The sequence below is a fragment of the Falco peregrinus genome, chromosome 5 (assembly GCF_023634155.1).
Source record: "Falco peregrinus isolate bFalPer1 chromosome 5, bFalPer1.pri, whole genome shotgun sequence".
Lineage (NCBI taxonomy): Eukaryota > Metazoa > Chordata > Aves > Falconiformes > Falconidae > Falco > Falco peregrinus.
Window position 1 is genome coordinate 37435070 of NC_073725.1, and position 23847 is coordinate 37458916.

General features: G+C 40.6%; 1 protein-coding gene across 2 annotated transcripts in view; it reads left to right on the forward strand.

Annotated features, from left to right (window-relative positions):
* SLC25A13 (solute carrier family 25 member 13) overlaps window positions 1-23475 on the forward strand; it is a 101543-nt gene extending 78068 nt beyond the window's left edge. For both annotated transcript variants that reach the window (XM_055804708.1, XM_055804707.1), the window contains 5 exons: window positions 5247-5387; window positions 17141-17279; window positions 21032-21190; window positions 21271-21361; window positions 22259-23475. In XM_055804708.1, coding sequence (XP_055660683.1) covers window positions 5247-5387; window positions 17141-17279; window positions 21032-21190; window positions 21271-21361; window positions 22259-22448 — 720 coding nt within the window. In that variant the 3' untranslated portion in view covers window positions 22449-23475. The remainder of the gene's footprint in view (window positions 1-5246; window positions 5388-17140; window positions 17280-21031; window positions 21191-21270; window positions 21362-22258) is intronic.
* Window positions 23476-23847: the final 372 nt, after the last annotated feature.

The window sequence follows — 23847 nt, forward strand, 5'->3', positions numbered from 1 at the left end:
TGCCATGCAAACACCAAGACTTTTTTAAAGCACTGCAGTGGCACTCCGTAAATCTGGCTTCTAAGCTGTGTTCTGTTGTAGAGTTAATATGTGATTTTGTGGTAAATCGTTGAATCTATGTCTTCGTTGCCTTTTATTATAAAATGAGGATGGTAATTCTTCCATTCTTGCATCCCTTTGAGTGCATTTTTAATTTAGATCTTTTCTTATGACAGGGAACAACCTTTATTTTGTGTCTTACAATGCTCAGCACTTTAGGAACTTTGACTTTAATTAGAATTAATGGATGCTAGCAAATGCACAGGAAAACAAGCTGCATCTGGCAACTGGCAAGGAGTAAGGGCCTGGGACCATGTGTGATATTCAGTATGACTGAATGTAATAAAGAGTTGTCTAAAAATTTTGGAACTTGCACCTGCTTGTCTTTTTGTAGGCTGAATGAGTAACCGAGACATTGTAGACTATTTCTTTTGCAAAGGTTGAGTTTGGATAATTATATAATATGTTGCTTATGTATTTTAATGGTTGCCATTAATTGTCATAATTGCTATCCCTGGGTGATATTGTTGGGAAATATTAACACTCTAATAGCAGTAGTAATCCTTTATTCATCCCTGAAACCTTAAATGTGACATATGACAAGTTGGATGGGATGCAGAAGAAAGATCTAGGCTGACCCTGAATGAACAGGAAGAAGGCTATGATTTGAAGTAGGTAATAAGGTTAATTCGAGGCACAAGAACAGTTGATGGTCAGTAGTGATGAAAGGAGAAGAATCTAGTACTTCTGGGATGGAAAACAGAATTTTCTTCCTCAATTGCAAGCAATTGCAAGCTCTTCAGAACCTACACCAAAGCTTTCAAATGGAGATGTGAAAGCCATAAGAGGGTCATCCTGTGTGCTCATTTCTTATCTAATCTTGTAAAGGCACAAAATGCAGTAACCTTAAAAAGAACAGGAATTTCTTGTCTTAGTGTAATGAAGGGGGTGAAAATCTGTTTATTTTCCAGTAAAGTTTATTACAAAGTGATTTGAACATGTGAAGAAGTAGAAACCATTCTGACTTCTTAAACTGGAGTGTTGTTAAGTGGTAGTTATTAAACTATTTGTTTTTCACTACAGAGTGAGTTTTATTTCCCCATGGACAAAAAAAAATACCTCAACTATTTCTACTTCCCTTTTCTGTTCAGTAAAGTAAGAAAGTAGAAGGAGGCATGTGATAGACAGTACTGTATTACTGTACAAGACTATACTGCCATCGAGAGGTGTTGGGTGATATCATACCAAGTACAGAGTTGAAGAAGTGCAAAAATAAAAGAAAAAAAAGAAGAAAGCTTGTTTTAAAAAATTCATGTGTGTGTATGCATAGCTAGCTGTGTGTTAAAACACATTGAACATTTTATAAGCATGCAGATTTCTAGCTATGTGTGTATGAGAAGTTCTTGAATGACGGAGGTATTTCCCTTTTATTTTCTTGGTTATATTAAACAAGACTGTAAGTGCTTGAGATTAGGTCAAATGTTAAATTCTTTCAGAATCATATGGGCCCTTTGTGGGCCCTTATAGATAACTATCTGTGCAGTACCTCTAGGTATCTACTCCTATAAATAACTCAGAATTGCCATTTTTATTTTAATCACATGATAATAATTGAAAAGTAATAGATTTGCTTTTACAGTCAGATCATTTGTTTCTTTAAAAAATGATTGTAAAAGGTGATAAGGAATTCAGAGTTGAGGTTATTCAAGTTTGTAACTTCAGTACAGAAAACTGCTGCTACTGGAAACTCTTAATATAAACTGTTGATGAGGCTGGTATTTGTGACACTTAGTGGAGAAATTATTAAGCTTGAGCAACCTGAGCTTAAACTATGTGTATTCTGGCCTCATAGTTTTCAAATCCTGACCTTTGAGAACATAGTCAAAAATCTTAAAATGAGATACACTTTCAACTGCAAAAGTTAGCAAACAAGAAGGCAATGTTCTTCAACCTTTGGCCAAACAGAATGAATGAGCAGGGTGCTATGATGAGCTGATGTTTTGTCTGTTTTTTCCATAACAGTTTATACCAGCACCTTGAAGAGACTGGAAAAAAAATAGATTGATGAGATTTCTTTCATTGCATATGCAAAAACTCAGAAGACAGAAGCCATGCTATTGTGATTCAAGCTACTGATTTGGAGATCAGGGTATCTGGAGACTTACAAGTTGTGTGTGTTTGAGCGAGGGGGATGCACACACATACAATTAACCTCTTTACCTCAAATCCCCTTCTTGTAAAACTAGAGTCATTGTACTTTCCTCACAGGAGCACTGGGAGGAAATACCATTAATATTTATGAGACACTTGCACACTGTGGTGATGAATGACACAATAGGAGTTACCAGTACTAGATAAGCAAGAAATCATTTCATTAAAGAGTACAGTAGCCGTCTCCAGTTGCTTCTCCCCCATTTTGAGGGTAAGGAGCTGTAGTTGCCAGCATTGATGGTTGAATAACAGAGTGATAAAAGCTCCCCACCAGGCGACTGTACTTGTTACTGCTAAAAAAGCCTCAGCACAGGCTGATAAACCAGCCTTCCTCTCCATCACAAAGCAGGCAGGTGGTAGAAACCCTCCTACCAAGACCCTCTGTCAGGTGTTGTCTGGCTCATCACCCTCAGTTATTCACCATTTGATTTTTTTAGTGTATGTTTGATCAAATTCAGAGGAGGACAAAGGTTGTTCAGGGAGTTCTGGGCTAGCACCTGGACAGTTTTGTAGCGAGACTTCATTGGAAATTTCCATTGTCTTTCTTCAGACCTGCTTTGCAGGCAGCAAAATTGGTAGCCTTTTTAGTAATGTGTAGTGCATGCAGGTCTCATAGAAATTTGAATGCAGCAAACTTGATTGTGTGAGGTGGGTAGATAATTGCATCCCCATTTTTCAAATAGAAAGCTGAAGCAGAGGAAGTCTTGTGTCACTTACGCAAAGCCACAAATATCTAATACTGCAAGTGTCAATGCAGCTGGGTTGGAGATGCAACCATAAACAATTACATGTGCTAGGACCTGAAATACTTGCCATTTGTTTAAAGTCAGAAATTATTTCCCCTTTTTCTCCATTAAAATCAGATATGTTTCTATTTCCTGTCTTTAACTATAGCATACACTTATAAACATTTTAATAGATTCTTAAAGTGCTCAGTGTTTTGGTGCATTGTTTATTGTTGTTGTTGTTGTTATTATTATTATTATTACATCTTTTACGTCTTAATATGGTTTTCCCGTAGTGAAAATTAAAGGAGCACTTCCCATGGAATCATGGCACAATGAACTGCAAGAATATCATACTGAGGGAAAGTAGTTTATTTGTGCTAATATAGGTCAGTTGGTATGAGTTTTTAAGTAGTATAGGAGGGCTGTGGTATAGCAAACTTGCAAATGTACTTTTATCACCTGCAGTTGGGATTTTATCCTTTTAAGAAGAAAATATGTGTGATGGCATGTGGGAACACTTAATATTTATAATACATAGACTAAAATGTTTATTATGTAGGAATCTGTAATTCACCATAAGGACCTTTCCAGGATTTTTTCATTATTTTGAGACTTTGCTAGATGAGTAGACAAGTAAAAGATCATTTTTTATTTTGAATACTTAGTTACTTAATATATTTCATTTTAAGGGCAAAACTGAAGTCATGTATGTGCCAAATAGTTTATCAGCCTAATTTCTGATGGCAACAAGAATAGCAGTTATATATGTACCAGGATTCTGGTTTGGTAAAAGCAGTTAAATTAAATTATGCCAATTTGAAAGTCAAAACCCGTTGAGTTACACAAGAGCATACTTCTTCTGGTCGAAATAGGAAACATTTGGGATATTTTGGGGGTTATGTAAAGACTTTAATTTGTAACCACACCGTGTACGCTCAGTCTAAGTGGTAGACAAGAATAGTTGTTCGTGCGATTTGCCATTTCTTCAGCACATTATTTAAACCATATTACTGCGCATATTTTTTTATTTTGAATGATAGTTAATCTGAGCTATGATTAATTCTTTTAACATTTGGATAATTTAAAAAAGATGTGCACATGGTGTTTACATAGTAGACATGGCTAGATGCAAATGCTTTTAAATGCAGCCTATTTCACTTTAGTCATTACCTTCTAGAAAAAAACTAGAAAAAGTTTTTTTTGTTGTGGTGAGGGTGAGGGTTGCCCTTTGCATAGTTTTTGTGATTTCAGAACCTAGAGAAGGGCATAGCTGTTGGGCCACATAATTAAGACATTAACAGAAGTTAGAATGACACGGCTGAATTTTGGCCAGATGGAGTTTGAATGAGTATTTTTTTTTCACACACTTAGGTAACTTTCATGTTACCTTTTTTTTCTCATTTCAAATTTTTAACGGGATCTGTCAGTATAACAGAAAGGATATGCCCTCAATTACATATTGTGAATTAAATGAACTTTACAAGAACTAGTGGGGAGTTTGAAATGCTGGCCACTGTTGTGTTTCAAATCTAATTTTCAAACTTGTTTGAGTGATGTCTTCTCAACCTGACAGCCAAGGCTGACATGTTAAAAGCATCTAGCGGTTCTTGATTAACAGAATCCTTCAGTCTGTAGACTTTCTTTTCCTTATTACTTGGTGCACAAATGATGTGGAGCTCAAGACTCTTGAATCAAACAGCATTTAACGACACTGAAACCGGTAGTTCAGTGGGGTCTGAAAAAAAAGCACAATATATCTGCAGTTCTGGTCTTTGGAATCCATTTGTTCTTTGTTTTGTGAACTCACGCCAAAACTGAAAAAGCTTCTGCCAGACTTTTACTCTTCAGTGGTACGTTTTCACTTTCTGTGTACTGGCATGCACATCTCAGTTTCTTTACTTAAGTTACTAATTCTTCCTTTCACTTCATTACTTGCATTACGATGTTCTTGGTTGTCAGTGTTGCATAACTTGGTGTTGGGGAATGTATCCTTGCAACAAGAATTGAACTCGTGTCTGTCTGAATACTGCAGAGTGCTGCAGTGGCTGACCTGCTTCCTCTCTGGTTTTCCTGACAACTCATCTCTTGAGGGGGTAGGTTTCTTACCTTGTGAGCTGCAGTTGATTAATTAATACTAAAACTCTTGTCTGCTAATAGCTTGACTGACTGCAGCAGGATTAAAAATGTCTTCTCTTGAATTTAATGGGATGGATGTACACTGCAAATAATGTAGCGAGTTAATGTATTGTCTTCCACTTCTAATTTCAGGCTGGAGGTTCTCAAGTGATCTTTACCAATCCACTGGAAATTGTCAAGATTCGATTACAGGTGGCTGGAGAAATTACTACTGGTCCACGAGTTAGTGCCCTCACTGTATTACGGGATTTAGGCTTTTTTGGTCTCTACAAGGTATGTTTTTTTAATATATACATGAATTAAAACAAATTATGAATGTTTCAAATCATGGGATCATTTCATTGTTCTCACAGACTTTCATAGGTAGACATAATTGTACTTTTTAAGAAATTCTTCCTTATTATGTGATACTATATCCTCATTTTTCATTTCTAACTTATGGAAGAAACTGTCTTGTGTTTTTGAGCCTGTGGTTCCTGTGGATCTGACTAAGATTTCTTTTCTCACTTTGTGAGGTGTAAGTATTGTTTATTGATGATTATTTTGTGATTCCTGATGTTCTGCCTGGTGCAAAAATAAACCTATTTTCATCTGCTTCATGATATAGAGCTTACAGTTTTGGAGCTGTGCTTTTGCTTTTTTGTGTCTGAATCAGCAACTTTCCCAGCTGTCATTGTTAATTTGGTGATGGGGAATTAATTGCAGCGCAAAAATAGCAAAGAAATACAGACAGTGAGCCCAACATAAAAATAAGCTCCTAAAGCAAGTTTCTTCTTGCTACTTTAGAAGAACATTGCCACAAATAATATCAGGAAAAGCTGCTTTTACAAGTGTATACTACAAACTCAACAGTTCTGCTTTCTACTTTACTGTCCTCACATAGACGCGTAAATATGTTGAAACAAAGTTAGGTTTAACGTTAAACTGCAACAGGATTAGAAACATCTTCTGTTGAATCTAATAGGATGTATATTGCAAATCATTTAAAGGATTAACATACTGCCTTCTACTTTTAGATGAAGGAGACTAGATGTGGGGGAGTATGAAAGTTCTTGGAGTACTTTGAGATAGCAATTACACACAGTATTGAAAAAAAAGTTGTAATGAATGCCATATACTGCAGGGCACCGTGTGATCTTTCTTCAGATTCTGCAGCTTACGTCTTGGTAGAAAGCTTTCACACTACCATTTTTGTCCCAGTATTTCCAGTGCAGCAGGCAGTGTTCCTCTGTTTCTTATTTACAGCAGTGTAACCTAAATTGAAGATGCTTTGAAAACCACCAAATAAGCCCTGTCCCCCTCCTCCAAATATATAAATTCTATCTCCATTTTTAGGCATCCCGTTCTTTTAAACTGTTCTGTTAACATTACAAAGAGCAAGTCTGCCTTCGAGCAGATGTATGTATGTTTTGGCCTGGAGAGAAGTTGCAGGTCTGAATAAGATTTAATGGGGAGTTGGTTTTGCCTTTAAATTGACTTGCTAATTTTTTTAGGTGTTTTACTGAAGCTGATGCTATTGTGTAAACTCCTAGTAAATGACATTATGGTGTTGATTGGGTCAACATTTACAAGTGAAAACATGGCTATGGTAAACAGTCTGCATCCCTGAGACTGTGCAGGAATGGAGGGCAGCTACTGACTTTTACTTGGACTAGTAAAAATGAAACATAAAATGAGAAAGACTTACTAAAATTAGCATTTTTAATTGGGTTTTTTTCTGAATACCTGCTTTGATGGCTGAGCAGAATTTGCTCCATTTTTCCATTTTTAAATGGCATTAATGTCTTGGGTCTTATTATGAATTATTTCTGTTTTCTAGAGTAGATAATTGATGAATGTTTGTAAGGAATACACCTGAACAGGAGCTGGTTACAGCACTATGCTGCATCGAAACAGGCAGTTATTTAATCACAAGCTACGCATTTCGTTGGTTCATTCATTAAGTCTATTTACCTCCACAAGAAAAGCCACAGAAGGGTTTTGGTTTTACTCTTTTGTTCTCTCTCTCTCTCTCTCTCTGTCTGTCTTCCCCTCCACCCTGTTCCTTATGTTTATGTCCATTTGTATATCCGGTTTGGATCCATTGCCTACAAAAACTTGAGTGATCTGACAAAACTAGAGAATTTAACCTGGCGATCACGGTTATACACCCAGCAGAGCACAGGCCATGTCAGAAGGCTTGTGCGTCCAAGTGCACCCTTAGTCACGGCCAGCTCTGTCACTGGGCAGGTTTGTGCTGTTGTCCACCAAACACTTTGGCACTGCAGCCAAAAAAACAATGGCAATCCTATCTGCCCCTCTCCCATATGCCAGCAGCAGTGTTGGTGTAGCCACACAATGATCTGGAACAGTTAACGCGTTAGAACTAAAGCTTCTTCCTCCTTATGGCTTACTTTATTTTGAACCCAGACCAGCTCTGTAGCTCCTCAGGATGGTTGTACCCAGGCAAAGGGAGGAGTGGCTTCCCGGCATGGGGAACCCATCAGTCTGTATCAGAGGAATTTTATACTGCCTTGAGGTGCTTGTGGAACAGTGGTGTTAGAGGCAAAACCAGTCCTCCTGAATGCTTGTGCTGAAGCTGGCAGCGTTGGTGAGGCCAGACAGGGATAACTCATTCATCAAAGTCACCAGCCCCAGTAAATGCTACCCAGAGACATCAATGGTTTAAAATGAAGTTCAGACGAGGCTAGATTTCATAGGTGCTACCTTCTTCGGTGCTGCTTCTAGTAGATTAATTTAATGAATATAATGACCAAGTGACCATCAAATAATAAGTGTTCTACTAATGAGAACTGAAATGTCTCAGTAAATTTAGAATGCTTACTCTTAATGAGTCAAATTAGCTTTAAAACTAAAACAGGAATGAGGATTTTGTGTATATCAGTACTTTTCATGCTGTTCACTCTAATGTGAGCAACTCTCATTTGCATCTTAAGTCTTTGTTTTAGCCTTGTCTTTTGTTTTTCAAGACACACGGCTTGTATCTCAAGCTCTGAATGTACTTATTTTAGTAATCTAAGTAAAACTCGATGCATACTGCTGCAGAAGAACAGAATAGATACTTGGTTTAGAAAACAGTTTTATTTGTAGATCTTGAAAGTTTGTTTGTGGACTTAATGGGCCTTCATGTAAGTATGCCAGCTATTTAAACACTGGTCTATCTTAGCCATGATTTCAGACCAACTGATTAAATTACTTTTGCAAGTGTTGAAAGCAAAATTCTGTAGACTTTTCATTTCAGGGATTTTAATTTGAAATAAATTGATGTCTTCTCCCCGCCCCCCCCATAAGTTTTCTTAAAAAAAAAAAGTTTAACAACCCAAAATTTAAATGTAATATTTCATTTCATTGTTGACAACGAATTATTTTTGTTTTCATGTTTTTCTGTTTGGTATGGCCTGAATTACATATTTTCTGGATTTTTTTTTCTTTCTTTTGTGACCAAAAGAAAGCAAAGCCAACAAAAATGAATTATTGCATCAGTTTTGGTTCAAGACCATAATGTTCCTCCTTTTCTACTTGACTTGCTAGAAATTCTTGTAAAACTGCTCTAAGAAGGGTTGACTGCAGTTTACTACAGCAGTTTCCACCACCGACCACCCAAATAATAAACTTCTGATATCTTGATTAATGATTATCAGGTGATGTGTCCCTGGAAAAGGTGAAGATGGCCACTGTGTAGATGAAGCCAAGTAGGGCAGGATAGTATGAGAAGCTGTGCAGAGGGACAGGATCCTCTGTTGCTTACAGCATTTCCTTAAAGCTCTTGTGTTGAGATGGGAAGAAAAGGCATTCCCTCAACCTGATGGTGAGCTGGCGAAATCCACAGAGAGCAAGGATCAATGATTTGTCTGTACTGCCGGCAGCGGAGAAAGTAGGCTTCTTATGAAGATGGAATAAATGGAGGGATATCACATATTTAAGAGGAAGTTGGAGCCCAGAAGGCATGATGTTAACTTGTAACTAATAGTATCATAATGATAATTTTTCAAAATGGGAGCCCTGATATTTTTAAGCAGTTGGTTTTTTGTGATGACCAGTCTGCATGCTCGTAGCCGAGCTGAAATGTTTCCATTGCTCATCAATGTGAGTTTACTTCTGTGTTGTTACAAACCTCTTAAATCAGAACAAGCCATCCAGTCTGCTGCACGCTGGCTTTTCTGTTTCTTGCTCTGCTTTGGTGCTGTTCCTTTACTGCATTGCAAGGACTGCAGTGAAAATTCTCTTTCCCCAGTCCAGAAATAAATCATCTTGAAAGCTGTTCTTACCACCACACATCAATGCAGCATGCTCTGCTTAGTTCCTGTGAATCTTTTATGCTGAAATTTGGGTGAAAATCTGTAAGTCTTCCATATAGTAGTCGGCGAGGAGGAATGTACTTCCGTTAATTGTAACTACAGCCAGAAGATGTGAAGAATTACCTATATTGGTCTTAGCTTCATAAGGCAAATTCCTGCGTGTCTTAATAAGATCTACTGCTTGTTGTTTGAATTCTTCTATTTTGTATTAATTTCTGCCTGTGGAGCACCTTGTATGGATTTTAAAATAAAATGCCCACACACCCCGATATAGGTAATGTCAATGTTCCCATTTTGCATTAATAGAGAAAACCAAGGCATGGAGAAATAAATCTTATGTCTCATGTCAACAAATTCACAAAGGAAATGCTATGTAAACCCTTTTTGCATTCAGCTGAGTGAATCTTGTATTGATTATGATCATAATTATCCCAGCATTGTAGTCCAAATTAATAGCCATTTGAGGATCACTGAGAAGCTGGCTTTGCATAGTTTTGGTGCCCCTCTCTATTAGTGAGATTAATATTCTTTTGGGTCATTCATTGGTATGTTAGTGTGATGCTCTGCTGTGCCAGTGACACAAAACAATTCACAGTAGTACTGTGCAGACACCTGTGCTGCGCTCTACTTGCAGACTTGATGTTAGAATCAGAACAATTTGCGTTGAAAGCCAGTCTGGAGGTCATCTGGGCAACTCAACTCAGTATTTGACCACCTTCGCGGTTTAAAACAAACAAAATAACTCAAAAACCCCTCACCCTTTTTCTAATGGCTAATTAGAACTGGCCATGTTCCAGCTTCTGTCCATTGCCTCTAGTCCTTCCACTGTGCACTTCCAAGAAGAGTTGTCTTCCCTGCACCCTCCCTTTAAGTAGCTGAAGAGAGCAATAAGGTCTCCCCACAGCTTGCTCTTCTTGGAGTTGAGCACACCAAGTTCCCTTGGCTTCTCCTCATAACACCGTAGGCTACCCAGCTGGCTTGTCAGCCCTGCACTGGACTCGCTCCAGTGTGGCAACATCTTTCTTGTAAGGGAGAGACCAGAACTGGACACAGGACTGCAGGTGTGGTCTAACCAGTGCTGAGTGGAGGGGAATAATCACTTCCCTTGCACCCTTGCTACTACAGCCCAGGGGGCAGCTGTCTGTCTTCACTGCAGAGAGGCGTTGCTGACCCATACTCAATTTTCCCACCAGTACCCTCCAGATCTTTTCTCCAAAGCGGCTTTCTGGCCACTCAGCCTCAACCTGTACTGCTGCATAGGACTATTCCAGTCCAGATGCAGGACTTTGCATTTGCTAATTTCAACTTCATGATGTTCTTGTCATCCTATTTCTCCATCCTCTGATGGTGTCTCTGGATAGCAGCCTTGCCCTGTAGCACACTAGCTGCTGCCCTGATTCAGTCTCATCCGCTAATCCACCGAGAGTGCAGTTCCTGCTCCACTGATTTAGCTGTGAAGGTACTATGGCAGACCATCCCAAAAGTCTTGCTTATAGTCAAGGCGTGCAAGATCCACTGCTGTCCCCTCATCCACAGGTCTGGCAAACAGGTTGGTCAGCCGTGATTTGGTAAATCCATATTGGTTTTTCCCAATCTCTCTCTTGCCCTCCATATGCTTGGAAATGGCTTCCAAGAGCATTTGCTCCATAAACCTCCCGGGGACAGAGGTGTGCCCAAACAGCTTGTAGTTTCCCAGATCTTCCTTCCTCCTTTTCTTCAAGACGGGTGTGGTTTGCCTTGTTCCAGTCATCAGAACCCTCTTGGCTGACGACCTTTTGAAGGTAATGACTGCCTCACAGTGACACCAGCCAGCTATCTCAGCACCACCACAGGTATCTCTTCTGGTCTCACGGATTGTGTATGTGCAGATGGCTTAAGTGCTCTGTCTGTACGTAGTGCTTTGCTTCTGCCGACTTTCCTGGTAAGCTTGTGGAGCTGAGAGGGTTGAGGACAGATTTTACTAGTAAAAACCAGGGTGAAAGTAATTTCTCTGCCTTTTCCATGTACTTTTGTAGCTAGGTTTCCTACCCCCATTGAGCAACAGCCTCACAATTTGTTTAGTTGTCGTTTTGCTGCTGGTGTGCTTACAGAAACCCATTTTACTCCCCCTTCACATTGCTTACTAGATGGAACTCCAGCTGACCCTTGGCTTTTCTGACTCATTTTCTGCATGCCCAAGCAGTGGTTCAGTATTTCTCCCGGGCAGCCCATGCCCACCTCTGTTTTCTTTTTACTTTCTGCATTTGAGTTCAATCATGAGTTCCCTGTTCATCCATGCTGGCCTTCTGACATGGTTGCTCAACCTTCTGCACAGTGGAATAGACCATCCTAGTGCTTAGAGGAGACTGTCCAGGAAGATCAGTATTATCCTGGTGTACCTTTGTAACTCTAAAATTAGTTTTTATTTGAAGGAAAATTACTATAATGATGCATAGAGTTTCAGGTCAGATGTTTTAGATCTCCTCTCCTTCTCTTCCTTCCCTCCCAAAGAACTAAAGACCAGGGGGACTGGAAAAACAAAGATTTTTTCACTTCAACTAATTGTCCATCATAGTAAGTAGAACAATTTAAAGTCAAAACTTCCTCCCAGATTCACTGCGCCTTCACTGGGTGTTCAGATACTAGCAATTCTGTAACGATACGCAGCTTAGAAATAAAATGCCTGTTAATTCCAGCAATAAAAAGATTTGACACATACAGCTCGTTAGGCTAACTGCTGGGTTGAACCCCTGTAGTTCTTTAAAGCTAGAAAGCAAATATTTTTTTCTGCCTTTGTTTAAATTTCTGAGCTACTTGTGTAAATAAGTATTTTAAAGCATTATACTTCTCAAAACCCAGCTGCTCCTTTGGCGAGGCACATAACAGCACTTTTGCAGAAGGAATTTGTTTCCTCTGTTTGTCTTCTTTCTGCCAGTAATTGCTGCTATGAAAGCACCAGGGCATGAAAACTTACAACTAGTAAATTCTTTAGCTACAGATGTTCTGGAGATGACAGCAACTCCTAATAATACAGAGACAACATATCCCAGTCAGGGAAGATATCATTTAACCTAACGCAAAATGTCATTTGTGTTGGCAGAAATGGGAAAGGACGCATTTCTAGTTTTCAGTATTTTAATAGATTTTATTTAATTTCTGGTCACAGTTACATATTGACATAATCTTACAAGATTAGCTAATACAGTTTCTGTCTTCTGCCTATCTTACGCAGTAATATGCATAAAGTCCCATTAAAGTCAGTTGAATTTATATGGTATTGGTTTTGAAAGACTTCTTTAAAGTGCTCATGTAAGTACACATTGTACACCTACTAATTTTGTACATCATAGAAACTCATCTCCATATAATATCTGCCACAAAAAGTTTAATAAAATATTACTCTTTTTATAAGTAATCATTCTGAATGGTGCTTTACAGCCTAACAGACAGCGCCACTCCATAATTTTGTACAGCAAAGTTGTTCTGTGCTCCCAAGATGACGGTAAATAATACGGTAGTTAATGAATCCTTGAGGAAAGGATATATTGGTTGTGGTAATGTTTATGATTACAATTACTAGAAGGTATTTAGCTCAGATTTGTGCTTTGGTTGATATGGCCAACACAGTTTGCATTTCCAAAACTAGTCAGAAAAGCTTTCAGAAGTCTCTCTTTTATTTTTGACAACTTCATAAGGCTTCTGGTGTGTTGAGCTGGAAAGTGTAATCTCAGGTGACAGGATGTGTACCAAGCTCCCACGTGGTTGCTTTGATAACAGCTGAGGTTTTTCACCTCTTGAATTTGTGGGTTTACAGCAGGATGATGAACATATGAAACGGAGTAGTAGAAGTTTTGAGTTATGTTAATTTGCATCCACCATGCCTATTTATGACTGTGTTCTCATACATGGGAATGTGCTCTTCAGAATTTTTCTTTGAAAACAAACAAACAAAAAAGCCCTTCCAGGTAAGAAGACTATAATTTTTGTCTGCAAATGGAATCTGAATTGCTGGCACAACTTTTCAAATCAGCATTTTATTCCTCTAACTTTGTGCTAAATCAGTTTCATATTTGGTTGGTGTAAATATATGTGAATAAAACACTAAAGCAGCTTTTAAGGTAATGTCGTTTTACAGTAGAAAAAATTACAGTCCTTGAAAGCAAATGCCAGTAATATTTGACTAACTGTTACAAAACCTGTTAGGTGCTGTTAGGGCTCCGATTCCAAAGGGTTAAGTCTGTAGTAAAACCCAAGAAGAATGCAAAATGATCAAGAAATGACATGCTGCCTATTGTTTGTAGCTATAGGATCAAAATAACAATTACACATGCCAAATAAATTCTAAACCTGTAAAGGAGAAAAAGAGGGGGTGGCTGTAAGTACAGGTGCCAGAAGCATTAAATAACCCTCTCAGACAAGGTGCACCACTGTTGTCTTGAATGCTGCTAGGTCCCCCCAGTCTGGCATTTTCCCCCCTGCACTAGACAATGTGCATTCACTGCAGGAGACTAGGTTAAGCCTGCGTCTCCCAGACCTGCCGGCTCCTTCTGCCCAACCCGACACAGAGGTGCCTTTGTCAGTATAATTACCCTCCCCTTGTAATAGAAATAGTTTGTTTAGAGCCTTATTTGCAGGTAGAGCTGGTATAAGCAGGAATTAGCATGCTAAAGAACCTGCCCCGGCACTGACTTGGGCTTATTTAGCCGAATCTTTGACAATCGGGGTTTTTTTTCCTCTGCTGGTTTATTCAGTGAGATACTAGCCGAGATTAAGAGCTTTAAGGTTATTAAAGAGATTGAAGATGGGAGCCAACTGGCTGTTGTGTGAGGGAGGCACATGTCGTGGTGTGTAGGATCTCCCAACAATTTCATGCCTGGCAGGTCTGCACCTTGGCTGCCAGAAGAAACTCGGCAGATGATCCCTACAGCTTTCTGGGGATTGATTAAAACTCCTTTTGGCTTTCAGCATGTTGTCCACATCAAAAAGGTGCGGGAAGTAAAATAAATGTTTCTTTTGCTTTTCAAGATACTGTGGCCGATCTCCCTAAGCCTTCCTAATTGGCCTAGGCTGGTTGCGGATGAATAACTTGAAGTTAAATGAGGCCTGCTTTTAAACTTGCTTTCCCAGACTTTAAACTGAACGATGGGGGGAAACTTTAGACTGTTGCGATGCTGGCCTGGAGCCAAGCTGCGTTATTATTAAAGTGGACCCGAGTTTTGATCCAGGTTTTGTTTATGCTGAGCCAACCAAGTTCATGGATCATCCCTCCCTCCCTGTGTACCTGAACATACATTATTAGCAATACTAACAGTATGCTGTTTCTGCCCCATGAAAAAGAGCCTGTTAATGAAGGGGGAGGAATATTAGCAGCTCGGGTTGAGTTAAGAGTTGCTCACGTTTGGAGTTTATTGATTTCCGTAAGTTATTTTAACTTTTGTCGAGGTATCTCAGGGTATGAAAAAAGTGCAGAGGGAAAAATGCGTGCAGTGTTTAATGACAGCATTGCCAAGAAAATAAAAGTAACGTGCCCTGAGGGCAAAGGCAGCAAGGAGATTTGTTCTGAGGAAAAGCATGCTCTAAAAATAAATTTCTGAAGAAACCGTGTTGGTCTGTGAATGTTTCATTAGTGAGTTTCACGATTTTTTTCTGTGAGATAAAATACAGTGCAGACATTTGGTCGTTAAAACATTGTTTTTTCATACAGAACTTGGTAAACCCCTGGTCTTTTCTTTTTATGTGAAGGTTAAAAGTAAACTGTAAAATGGGCTTCTGTTGTGCACCGAGAGGCCAGAACTCTTGTGTCTCTGGTGAATACAATACAAAGGTTTTACCATCTCTGTGCCCTCAAGGTAAAGTGTGTGGGCTTTGCAGGTAACTTTATGAGGAGAATCCAGCCCAGCATCACTTTGTTCCGCGGCTGATCATGCCATTCCATGCAGGCGAGCAGCGGAGCGGCTGCAACAGCAGCGCATCAGGTTCCTCTGCGGCATCTCCCTTAGTGTATCTGGGAAGGCATAACGAGAACCAGTGACTGGCAGCATAAATCAGACAGATCCAGCTGAGCAACAAGGCAAAGGGTCTGAACAGCAGGGTCATCAACCTACGAAGGGATTGTCAGGGGAGGCAGTCCCTTCTTGGTCTGAAAATGTCAAGGAATAACCTGAGGCAGCGTGGTGGAGAGCAGCTGGGGCTGGAGCAGAGCACGACGCGCTCACTGCGTTCAGTGAGTCAGTGACACAGAAGGTCTTACTAGAAGATCTAATGGCTGTTTTTAGAGAAATCTTTATTTTCTCAGAGGCATTCTCTGACTGCAGGCTGCACTTATTAGCATCTCCCATGAACTGGCTCGCAGGACCTGGTTTTCCTGCCACACCTCCCGCTCGCCCGCCCCTGCCTTGCCTTGCTGAAAGGCAGCTTTTCAGTTGTCCTGATACCTTGCAGCTCTGGTGTCTTTGCTTGGTAACCAGCATCCGACTTGAATAAGCACTATATTTTAACTGGTGTTATAGTACCAGCTAAGCTTACAGATATGTCCAGGCATATCATTATATTTAATTAAATTCTGTGGATATTAGCATGTCACCTGTGAAATGTCTGGTGCTCAGCCACGGCCCCAGTAGATCTGTATACAAGATAAGTACAGTAACAAGGGCACCCCAGGAGGGCTTATGGATGTACCTCGAGCAGTTTCACCGTGACTCCACCCTTACTTCAAAGAGAAGAGGCTTAGGTTCATCCGTGAACCATTTCTTGATCGAGCTTGAAAGATTTTACCCATTTTATGAAGCTACCTCCTGTTTGTGCCTTCCTGCTGGTCTCAGTCCTGGTGTGTTCGGGCTCTGGCGTCCTCTGAATCTCCATATTGAGGAAAGGCAGAGTGCAAGTCCCTTCTGCTGTTAGAGCATGGGTATTATTTGGTATCTTATTTTGGTTGACCTCCCCTAGTGGCTTTTTTGCTTTGCCCCCTGCTTGGAACAGAGTTGATTGCTTGCCACTACCCCAAAACTTTCCTTACCTATTTTCCACCCTCTTAAGTTTTGAAACCAGATGCATTACTGGTAACTTTGATGGCTGTTTGTACTGCTTACACAACTTGATAGCAGGGCAAATTCAACAGTAAGAACTGAAACTTGGAACAAACTGTACCCTAGATAGCTTGTACTTTAAAAATCACAAGTAAATAATCCTGTCACTTTTCTGTGGTAGGTCCCTATGCTCTTTCTTTCCCTCTCTCCCTTGATACATGTTGCATTAGCAATTGCAGCATCTGCATAGATGCATGGACTAAGCACTATCTTCCTTAAAGTACTTACTGTAAGTGGGAATGAGAGGTGACAGACCTGTCCTGTGGCTCAGTCTACTTCAGACACATCTTGAACTCCCACTACATGTGCACAGCTACAGTGTGAACTATTTAAAATTCTGCAAAGGTGTTATCAGAGTTTACTCCAACACATGACATTTTCTCTATTATCAGCAAATAACTACAGTACTAGGGAGTGAGGGAGAACAAGTAGACAAGATAAATACAATGACAGAAATTACTGAACCAAGAAACAATACAGAGTCTCCTCAGCAGGGTGAAAAACATGGATCTCAAAATTCTGAGAGAAGAAATTGCTTTTTCTATAAGCCCTTTGCAACAAAACAAAACAAAAAAAAAATACAATGTTGCTCTGCTCTCTGCTGTTTGTAATCCATAGTGTTAAATTTGCATATTCTCAAAACTTGTTCTCTTTTTCAACACAGGGTGCTAAGGCATGTTTTTTGCGTGACATCCCCTTCTCTGCTATTTACTTCCCCTGTTATGCTCATTTGAAAGCTTCATTTGCAAATGAAGATGGGAGGGTTAGCCCTGGAAACCTGCTCTTAGCTGGATCAATAGCTGGTAAGTGCCCAAATTTCTTGTTGCATGGCACTATATTGCATCTGCAGTGCAATAGTTATGGCAGTGAGAACTTAGAAAAGCTCTGACGAACTATATGCAATTATACTGTATTTTTCAATATTGTGCCTAAATAACAGACATCTACCATGCTGTAGAGTGAATTGGGGTTAAAAATAAAGACACTGTTAAGTTCTTGGTATAACCATAATGTTCAGGAGGCAAAAGAACGGGAAAGATTTAAGTGCTGATGTTTTGTTAACACGTATCATCATTCCTATTGAAGTTACTGTGCTGGTTTTTGTTTGTGTCTGACTGACTGGTAAAGTTTTGTTGAAGAGGTTTATAAATAAAATCATGTCATTTGTGAACTTCTTTAGGATCAGAAGACTCTTGAATTTTGGTATATAGAGTCCAAAAGCCATGCTGGCAGTATAGCTGTCCAAACACGGTGACATAAAGTGTGACAAAACGACAACAATTACTTGCTACCCACGGTATCCTGTGCAGTTACTTGGTTTCATGAGGATTTTACCCTTACCGCTTTTTTAAAATATGAAACAAAACAGAAAAGTTCGAAAACATTTCTGCTGTGCCACAGGTTGCCGATTCCTAGTGTACCTAGATCTGACAGAGGTGCTGAGTGTCATCTTGAGCACTTTCTTAGTTTAGTCTTCTGCAGAGCAGATAAGAGACCCAAACCATGCTTAACTTGTCACAGATTTAACTGGAGTGCACCAAAGCCTAAGGGAAAAGTCAGAGACACACTTTTTAGCCTCAGCTTGCTTCTGTGTCTATGTGTAGCTGGTCCCTGGCACGGCGCCCAGTTTCTACACCCAAAGGGGAGCACCGTTTAGTAGCTGCTTCCTAGAGAGGGCAGCTTGAGAGTACTGCTGTGTCCAGGGTTTTCCCCTTAGGAAACAAATGGGCTTGAAAATTTGTGCAACAGGACCTTTGGGGGAGTGTGTAGCAAGCCAGAGGGCTCACATCAGGGGGTATTTCCATCGTGTTCATCGAGGTCTGCTTGGTCTCACCAAGCTGCAGCCAAGTTCTTCCTCCAGCATGGCCTCTGACAGGCTGCTGCAACTGCCAGGTGAGAAAAATGATGGAGTGGCATGAATCCATTGCAGATAGGTGGTCTGGCTATGTTTTCTCATTTGGTTTTAAGCTTTCTTCTCCCTGGGGAAACTGTTCTTTATCAGGATTGTACATGGGGCTATGTCTGTTGAGGAACAGGGACCTTTTATCGCCAGTATCTGGCCTTAAGAAGTAGTTTGTCGTGTTGAAGCACATAGCTGTGTATTCAGTAGCTCGTAGTCCAAAGGAATTGACCTGGCACCAGGAGAACCAGCTGTGTTCAAATGACTGGTGCTTAAAACCCCCTTGTCTTCTCCCCTCCCCCACCCCAAACCAGAGCCAGCCCCCAAGCCCCCCAACAGGAGCTTACAGCCAGCTTATTTCTCACCCATTTTAATGGAACAAAACAATTTTTGAACTTTAGATCATATTTACAGACTTGAAACATAAGCTGGCATTTTTAAGCCAAGTAATTTCTTAGATTTTCCTATTTTTCTCTTTCTAGCTATTGTCAGGTGATTGCAGACTGAGATAACCATCCCTTTGAAGTTCAGGCACAGAAGCAGTCTTTATTGTTGCTGATACGGCTTACCAAACTAGCTATAACGTGAATTTTATCCAGTGCTTCCTGTGAATCCCATCCTAGGTTAACTCTCATGAGCAAATTACACTGTTAAAGATACAGCACTCATCGTACTGTTTACAAAACCAAGGAATTTGTTTTATTGGGTACAAGTAAAGCGTGGTGGGGTTGTATGTGTCCGCAGTATTGCCACAGGAAAGTCAAGGGGAAGACAAAACGAAACCCGCGATCTCTGAAACGCTGGCTTGGTCTCTGGGCTGATGTCTCTGCTCTGGCCGGCAATCTCACCTGGTCGTCAGACTTCAGATGTGTGCATGAGCTCCGCCTGGGTGTGGGAAACACGGCCTTTCCACAGCCTGTGGTAATGGCACATTCACGCTGGCCGTGCTCAGATACGCACCTGCGTCTTTTGCCAGTGGGTGTTGCTTTTGCTGGGTCTGTTTTCTTCCTTTTCATTGCTGTTAGGGACATACGCAACATGCATGTTATCTAGCTTGATCTGCTTCTGGTTTTCAGTGTTCACCAGATGTCTCAACCTGCTGTGCCATGGTGTTTTCTGAGATAATCCTAATATCAGCTACAGGATCTCTCCTTGATTTGCTCCATCTGCTTATTGCCTCCGTGAACTTCCTTCTCCTCCCCTCACTCCTCCTTTTTTTATTGTAAGCTCCTGCTGTGCCATTTGTCTCTGTTTGATTGTAAGTTCCTCACAGCAGAGACCTGTAAACTTTTGTCTGTAAAGTCTTTTGTCCTGTACACATAGCTCCTAAAAGCAGGATTAAAAACATCTTTAACTGCAAAATATCCTCAGTAATAAGGAGATGGAAGTCAATGTGTAGTAAGCAGAACTGTTTCTAAGTACGTCCTTTGGTTTTCCTTGAAAACACTGGTTGGCTTCTGAAGGGCAAAAGTACGGCTTTAAATTGGAGACTCAACCAATATCCTGGTGTGGGTAAGGCTGAGCAAAGAGGAATTTCAACATTTCTGGAGTTCAGAAACCTTTACTGGGTTTTAGCACTTGCCTGCCAGACTGACAACTGTGCAAGTTCAGCGTGTGCGTTATTTTGGGGGGTCTGGGAGAGGCGGAGGGGTTCTTATTTTGGTGATACGCACACACTTACGTCTCTCAGAGCAGTCTGCAGGAAGAGTGCTCTGGTGCTTGCAGCCAGACCACGCTGGTTTGGACAAAAGTTGTTACAGAATTATGAAGCCTAAAAAAAAGAAAGCAAAGGAGATTTATGCATCTATGTCTGACCAAGTTGGTTTGGAACAGATGCAGAATGGAAAAGTAATAAAACCGTAAGAGACAGTGTCTTCTGGGTACAGTCTTAGTGCTTTTTTTGCGGGGGGGGAGGGGGAGGGGGAGCGGCAGCTTTTTTTTTTTTTTTTTTTTTTTTTTTTTTTCCTCAATTCTAAACATGGGCAGCCCCAGTTTGGATAGGAATGATTTTAGAAATACCACCCATTGGTAATTTGGATTTTTTTGCTTTCAGAAGATTATCTGCCAGGGTAAATTTAAATCTTTCTCCAAGTGTTCTGCTGAGGATGTCAGCTGTGGCTTTGCAGCTGAGCAGTCTGCCATCCCTAATGAGAAGAATGACCCTTTTTTCTAAACCTTAGCTCTCATGCCTTGCTGAGCATGCACAGCATTATCTAGTTCTCGGTGACATTACTGCAGGGTGGGGTGTGTGTGTGCACGTGTACAGGCTATTCTAGCACAGTGTGCAACCAGAATGCCAGGAACCACAGAGAGGCATGAAAAGGAAAGGGAAAGATCGACCTCACCTCCAAAAACTTTCTGCTTTATTAACTATGCAAGCTTCTGGTTAGTGCTGAAAAATCCAGCCCATGCCTCCCAGCTCGGCAGGAAGCACGTGATACGGTTGTTCCTCTAGGAGAAGCTCTCTCCGGGTGAAGCCACAGCCACAGCGGCTGCCTCTTGTGGCTTGTTTTCCTTTGCAGCTTCTGCTTAAATGAGATGTTGTTGGATTCTCCTGATGTGAGGACACAAAGCACAGCTGTCCCTGGGTAAATGAGGTGTGTAGCGTATGTGGCAAGTCAGTGGTACCCACCTGATGATTTTTGTGTTGTGTAGGTATGCCTGCAGCCTCTCTGGTGACCCCTGCAGATGTAATCAAAACAAGGCTACAGGTGGCAGCCCGGGCAGGACAGACCACCTACAGCGGTGTTGTAGACTGCTTTGCGAAGATCCTTCGAGAGGAAGGTCCAAAAGCTCTGTGGAAAGGAGCAGGAGGTGTGTAAAAGAGCTTGGATTAGTAAGCAATTTCTAATCGTGTTTTTTGTCACTTAGGAACTCTTTTCTTTTCTTTCAAGCTCGTGTGTTTCGATCTTCTCCTCAGTTTGGCGTTACTCTGGTGACTTACGAGCTGCTGCAGAGATGGTTTTACGTGGACTTCGGGGGAGTGTAAGTATGTTCTCGCTGAACCTGCTTGGGACCTTGAAGCTGCACTTGGTTCTGTGTGGCTCTTGGTGCTCCTTGACACGTCAGAGTCAGGGTCTTGCTATTACAGAGGACACGTTGCAAAGGCTTTGTAAATTTTATTTATGCCACGCTACGCTGGTGGAAGTTAGGATGATATTCCAGTACCTGTTTCACAGCAAGACATTACCGCATTTTGTATCACAGTTTCAAGCTGGGGACCTGTGTTAGTGTCAACAGAGACGGTGAGAGGCTAAATAATTGGCTGGGGATATAACTGCAGGGGAAATGTCATGCCTGCCAGGTTAGACTGTGCTCTGCATTAGTCCTCATTAGTTTGGTAGAGGATCTGAGTGCCTGATTAGGCAGGACATTTGACATCCAAAACAGTCTATAGGTGTGTCACCAAGTCCAAAACCTATTTGTTGGAGCTTCAGCTCTGCCTCCTGCCTTTGCTGATGATACAGATGGATGTGTATATTGCTGTTGAATGTGATCCCAGGAGCAGGTGCAGACTGTTCATGAGTCTTTGGGGACAGTAGTTCGAAAGCCATCACAAAAATTACTTAGACTTTGCTAGGCTCCTGGAGTGGTTGTGCACTGTAGCAGAGACTTAGGAACCCCTCCTCCCCCACAATGCAGTTTAGATTAACGCATTACAAATCTTATTTGGATTTGACCATAGTTAAATCAACACGGAGGCTCCTAACTGTTCTGGAAGGTTTTAAAACAGGGCATTTCTCATGACGTTGTAGCATTTAATTTAGTTAGTTACTGAGAGATACGCTCAGATGTCTCCTTCACTTTACTTTATGGAGGAGATTTTTGTGAATACTACTTTTACTCTGTGGAAATTAATTTCTCATTTTTATTATTTTGCAGAAAACCAGCTGGATCAGAGCCAGTTCCTAAATCTAGGATCACGCTCCCTGCTCCTAACCCTGACCATGTTGGTGGTTACAAACTGGCAGTTGCCACTTTTGCAGGGATCGAAAACAAGTTTGGACTTTACCTACCTCGATTTAAGCCATCGCCACCTACCTCAAAGGCTGCTGCAGCAGTAGGACCCTAAGTTTATTGCTGTAGGTTTTTTGCTATTAGTTGGGACAGAGCCACTTTTCTAATTGGTTAATACTTTGTTCCTTTAGCTTCTCATCATGTAACAGTTTAGCTTCATTTGAGTTTTAGGGCAGTTTTCATCTTAAATGTAATCATTTGTCTTTGTGCTTCCTTAACCAGATCACTGTGAAATTCTTACCAGTTGTTTTAAGTTTGGGACCATGAATGTATTTGTCCACATCTGACATGTGCTTGTGTTGGGAAGACACTAATTTTAGGTTCCGTTTATTGGGGAGGGCTGGGTGAGAGCTGCGAACCAGATCATTTTACAGGCAATGCTCAGCTGCAGATGAGCAGGGCGGATGCTACACATCGTCATTCAAATGGAAGAACTCAGTGGATGTCACGGTGCTCAAAGTGGAATTATCTTGACTGTACGTGTAAATTGGTTATGAACTTAGTGTGTATCTGTAGAGGTCAGCAAATACATACCCGGTACCTATGTATGCCAGTACAGCTTCAACTTTTTAAATATGTACACGCACAAGTTCTGTTTCTGGATTGTATTATGAAGCTTTTATGTGGAACATGTTTTTGTAATGGAAACCACATTTGTAAATGTTTAGCCATTGTATTATGTTACTGGTATCAAAATGCTCAGAAGAAAGTGTTATTGTCCATGGTCTTTGCACTTTACGGCAGAACTTTTGGCATTCTACTACACATACAAGGAAGTTTCATAACTAGGTGCCTATCTTGGGTTGCTGGTGTTTGGAATTCAGTTTGTATATGCACTCTATAGTAAAACGCTGCTTGTTTAAATATCTGCAATAGAAAATTCATGCACTGTATCAATGGTACCTGCCTTAACTGCTGGCTTGTAATTGGCAAATAGGTGGTTTCAGATTCTTATTTACTTCATTGAGTCAAAAGAGATTAAAATACTCTAAAAGAAAAGATTTTACTTAATTTTTTGGTGCCTTGCACAGTGTTTAGAAGATTATGTATTTATGAAGATAGAAATAAATGTTTCAAACAGATGCACACATGGTATTCTGTTACAGAAACAGCATAGTACATCAAATGTCCTGTTCAACTCCAGTTATAAACTTAGTTTAAGATAAAGTTAATACTTTGATGTGTAGGCTATAAAAACACCTGCAGCTTAAGAACAAATTACCTGAATACCCCTGTGTAGAAAAGACATCTGTTGGTGTAAATGTTACTGAAAAAAGACATTTTTCCTCAGGTGAAAACAGGATTGACGTAAGCTTTGATATTTTGACCTCTGCTTTGTGGGGGAGGTTAATGGGTTTTGAAGAGTCTGACTACCTAGTCAGCTGAAGGTACTGTTGGGTGTCTTCTGTGATGCATCTTAAGACCAGGAAGCATTGTCTGCTTGGGGGCGGGTG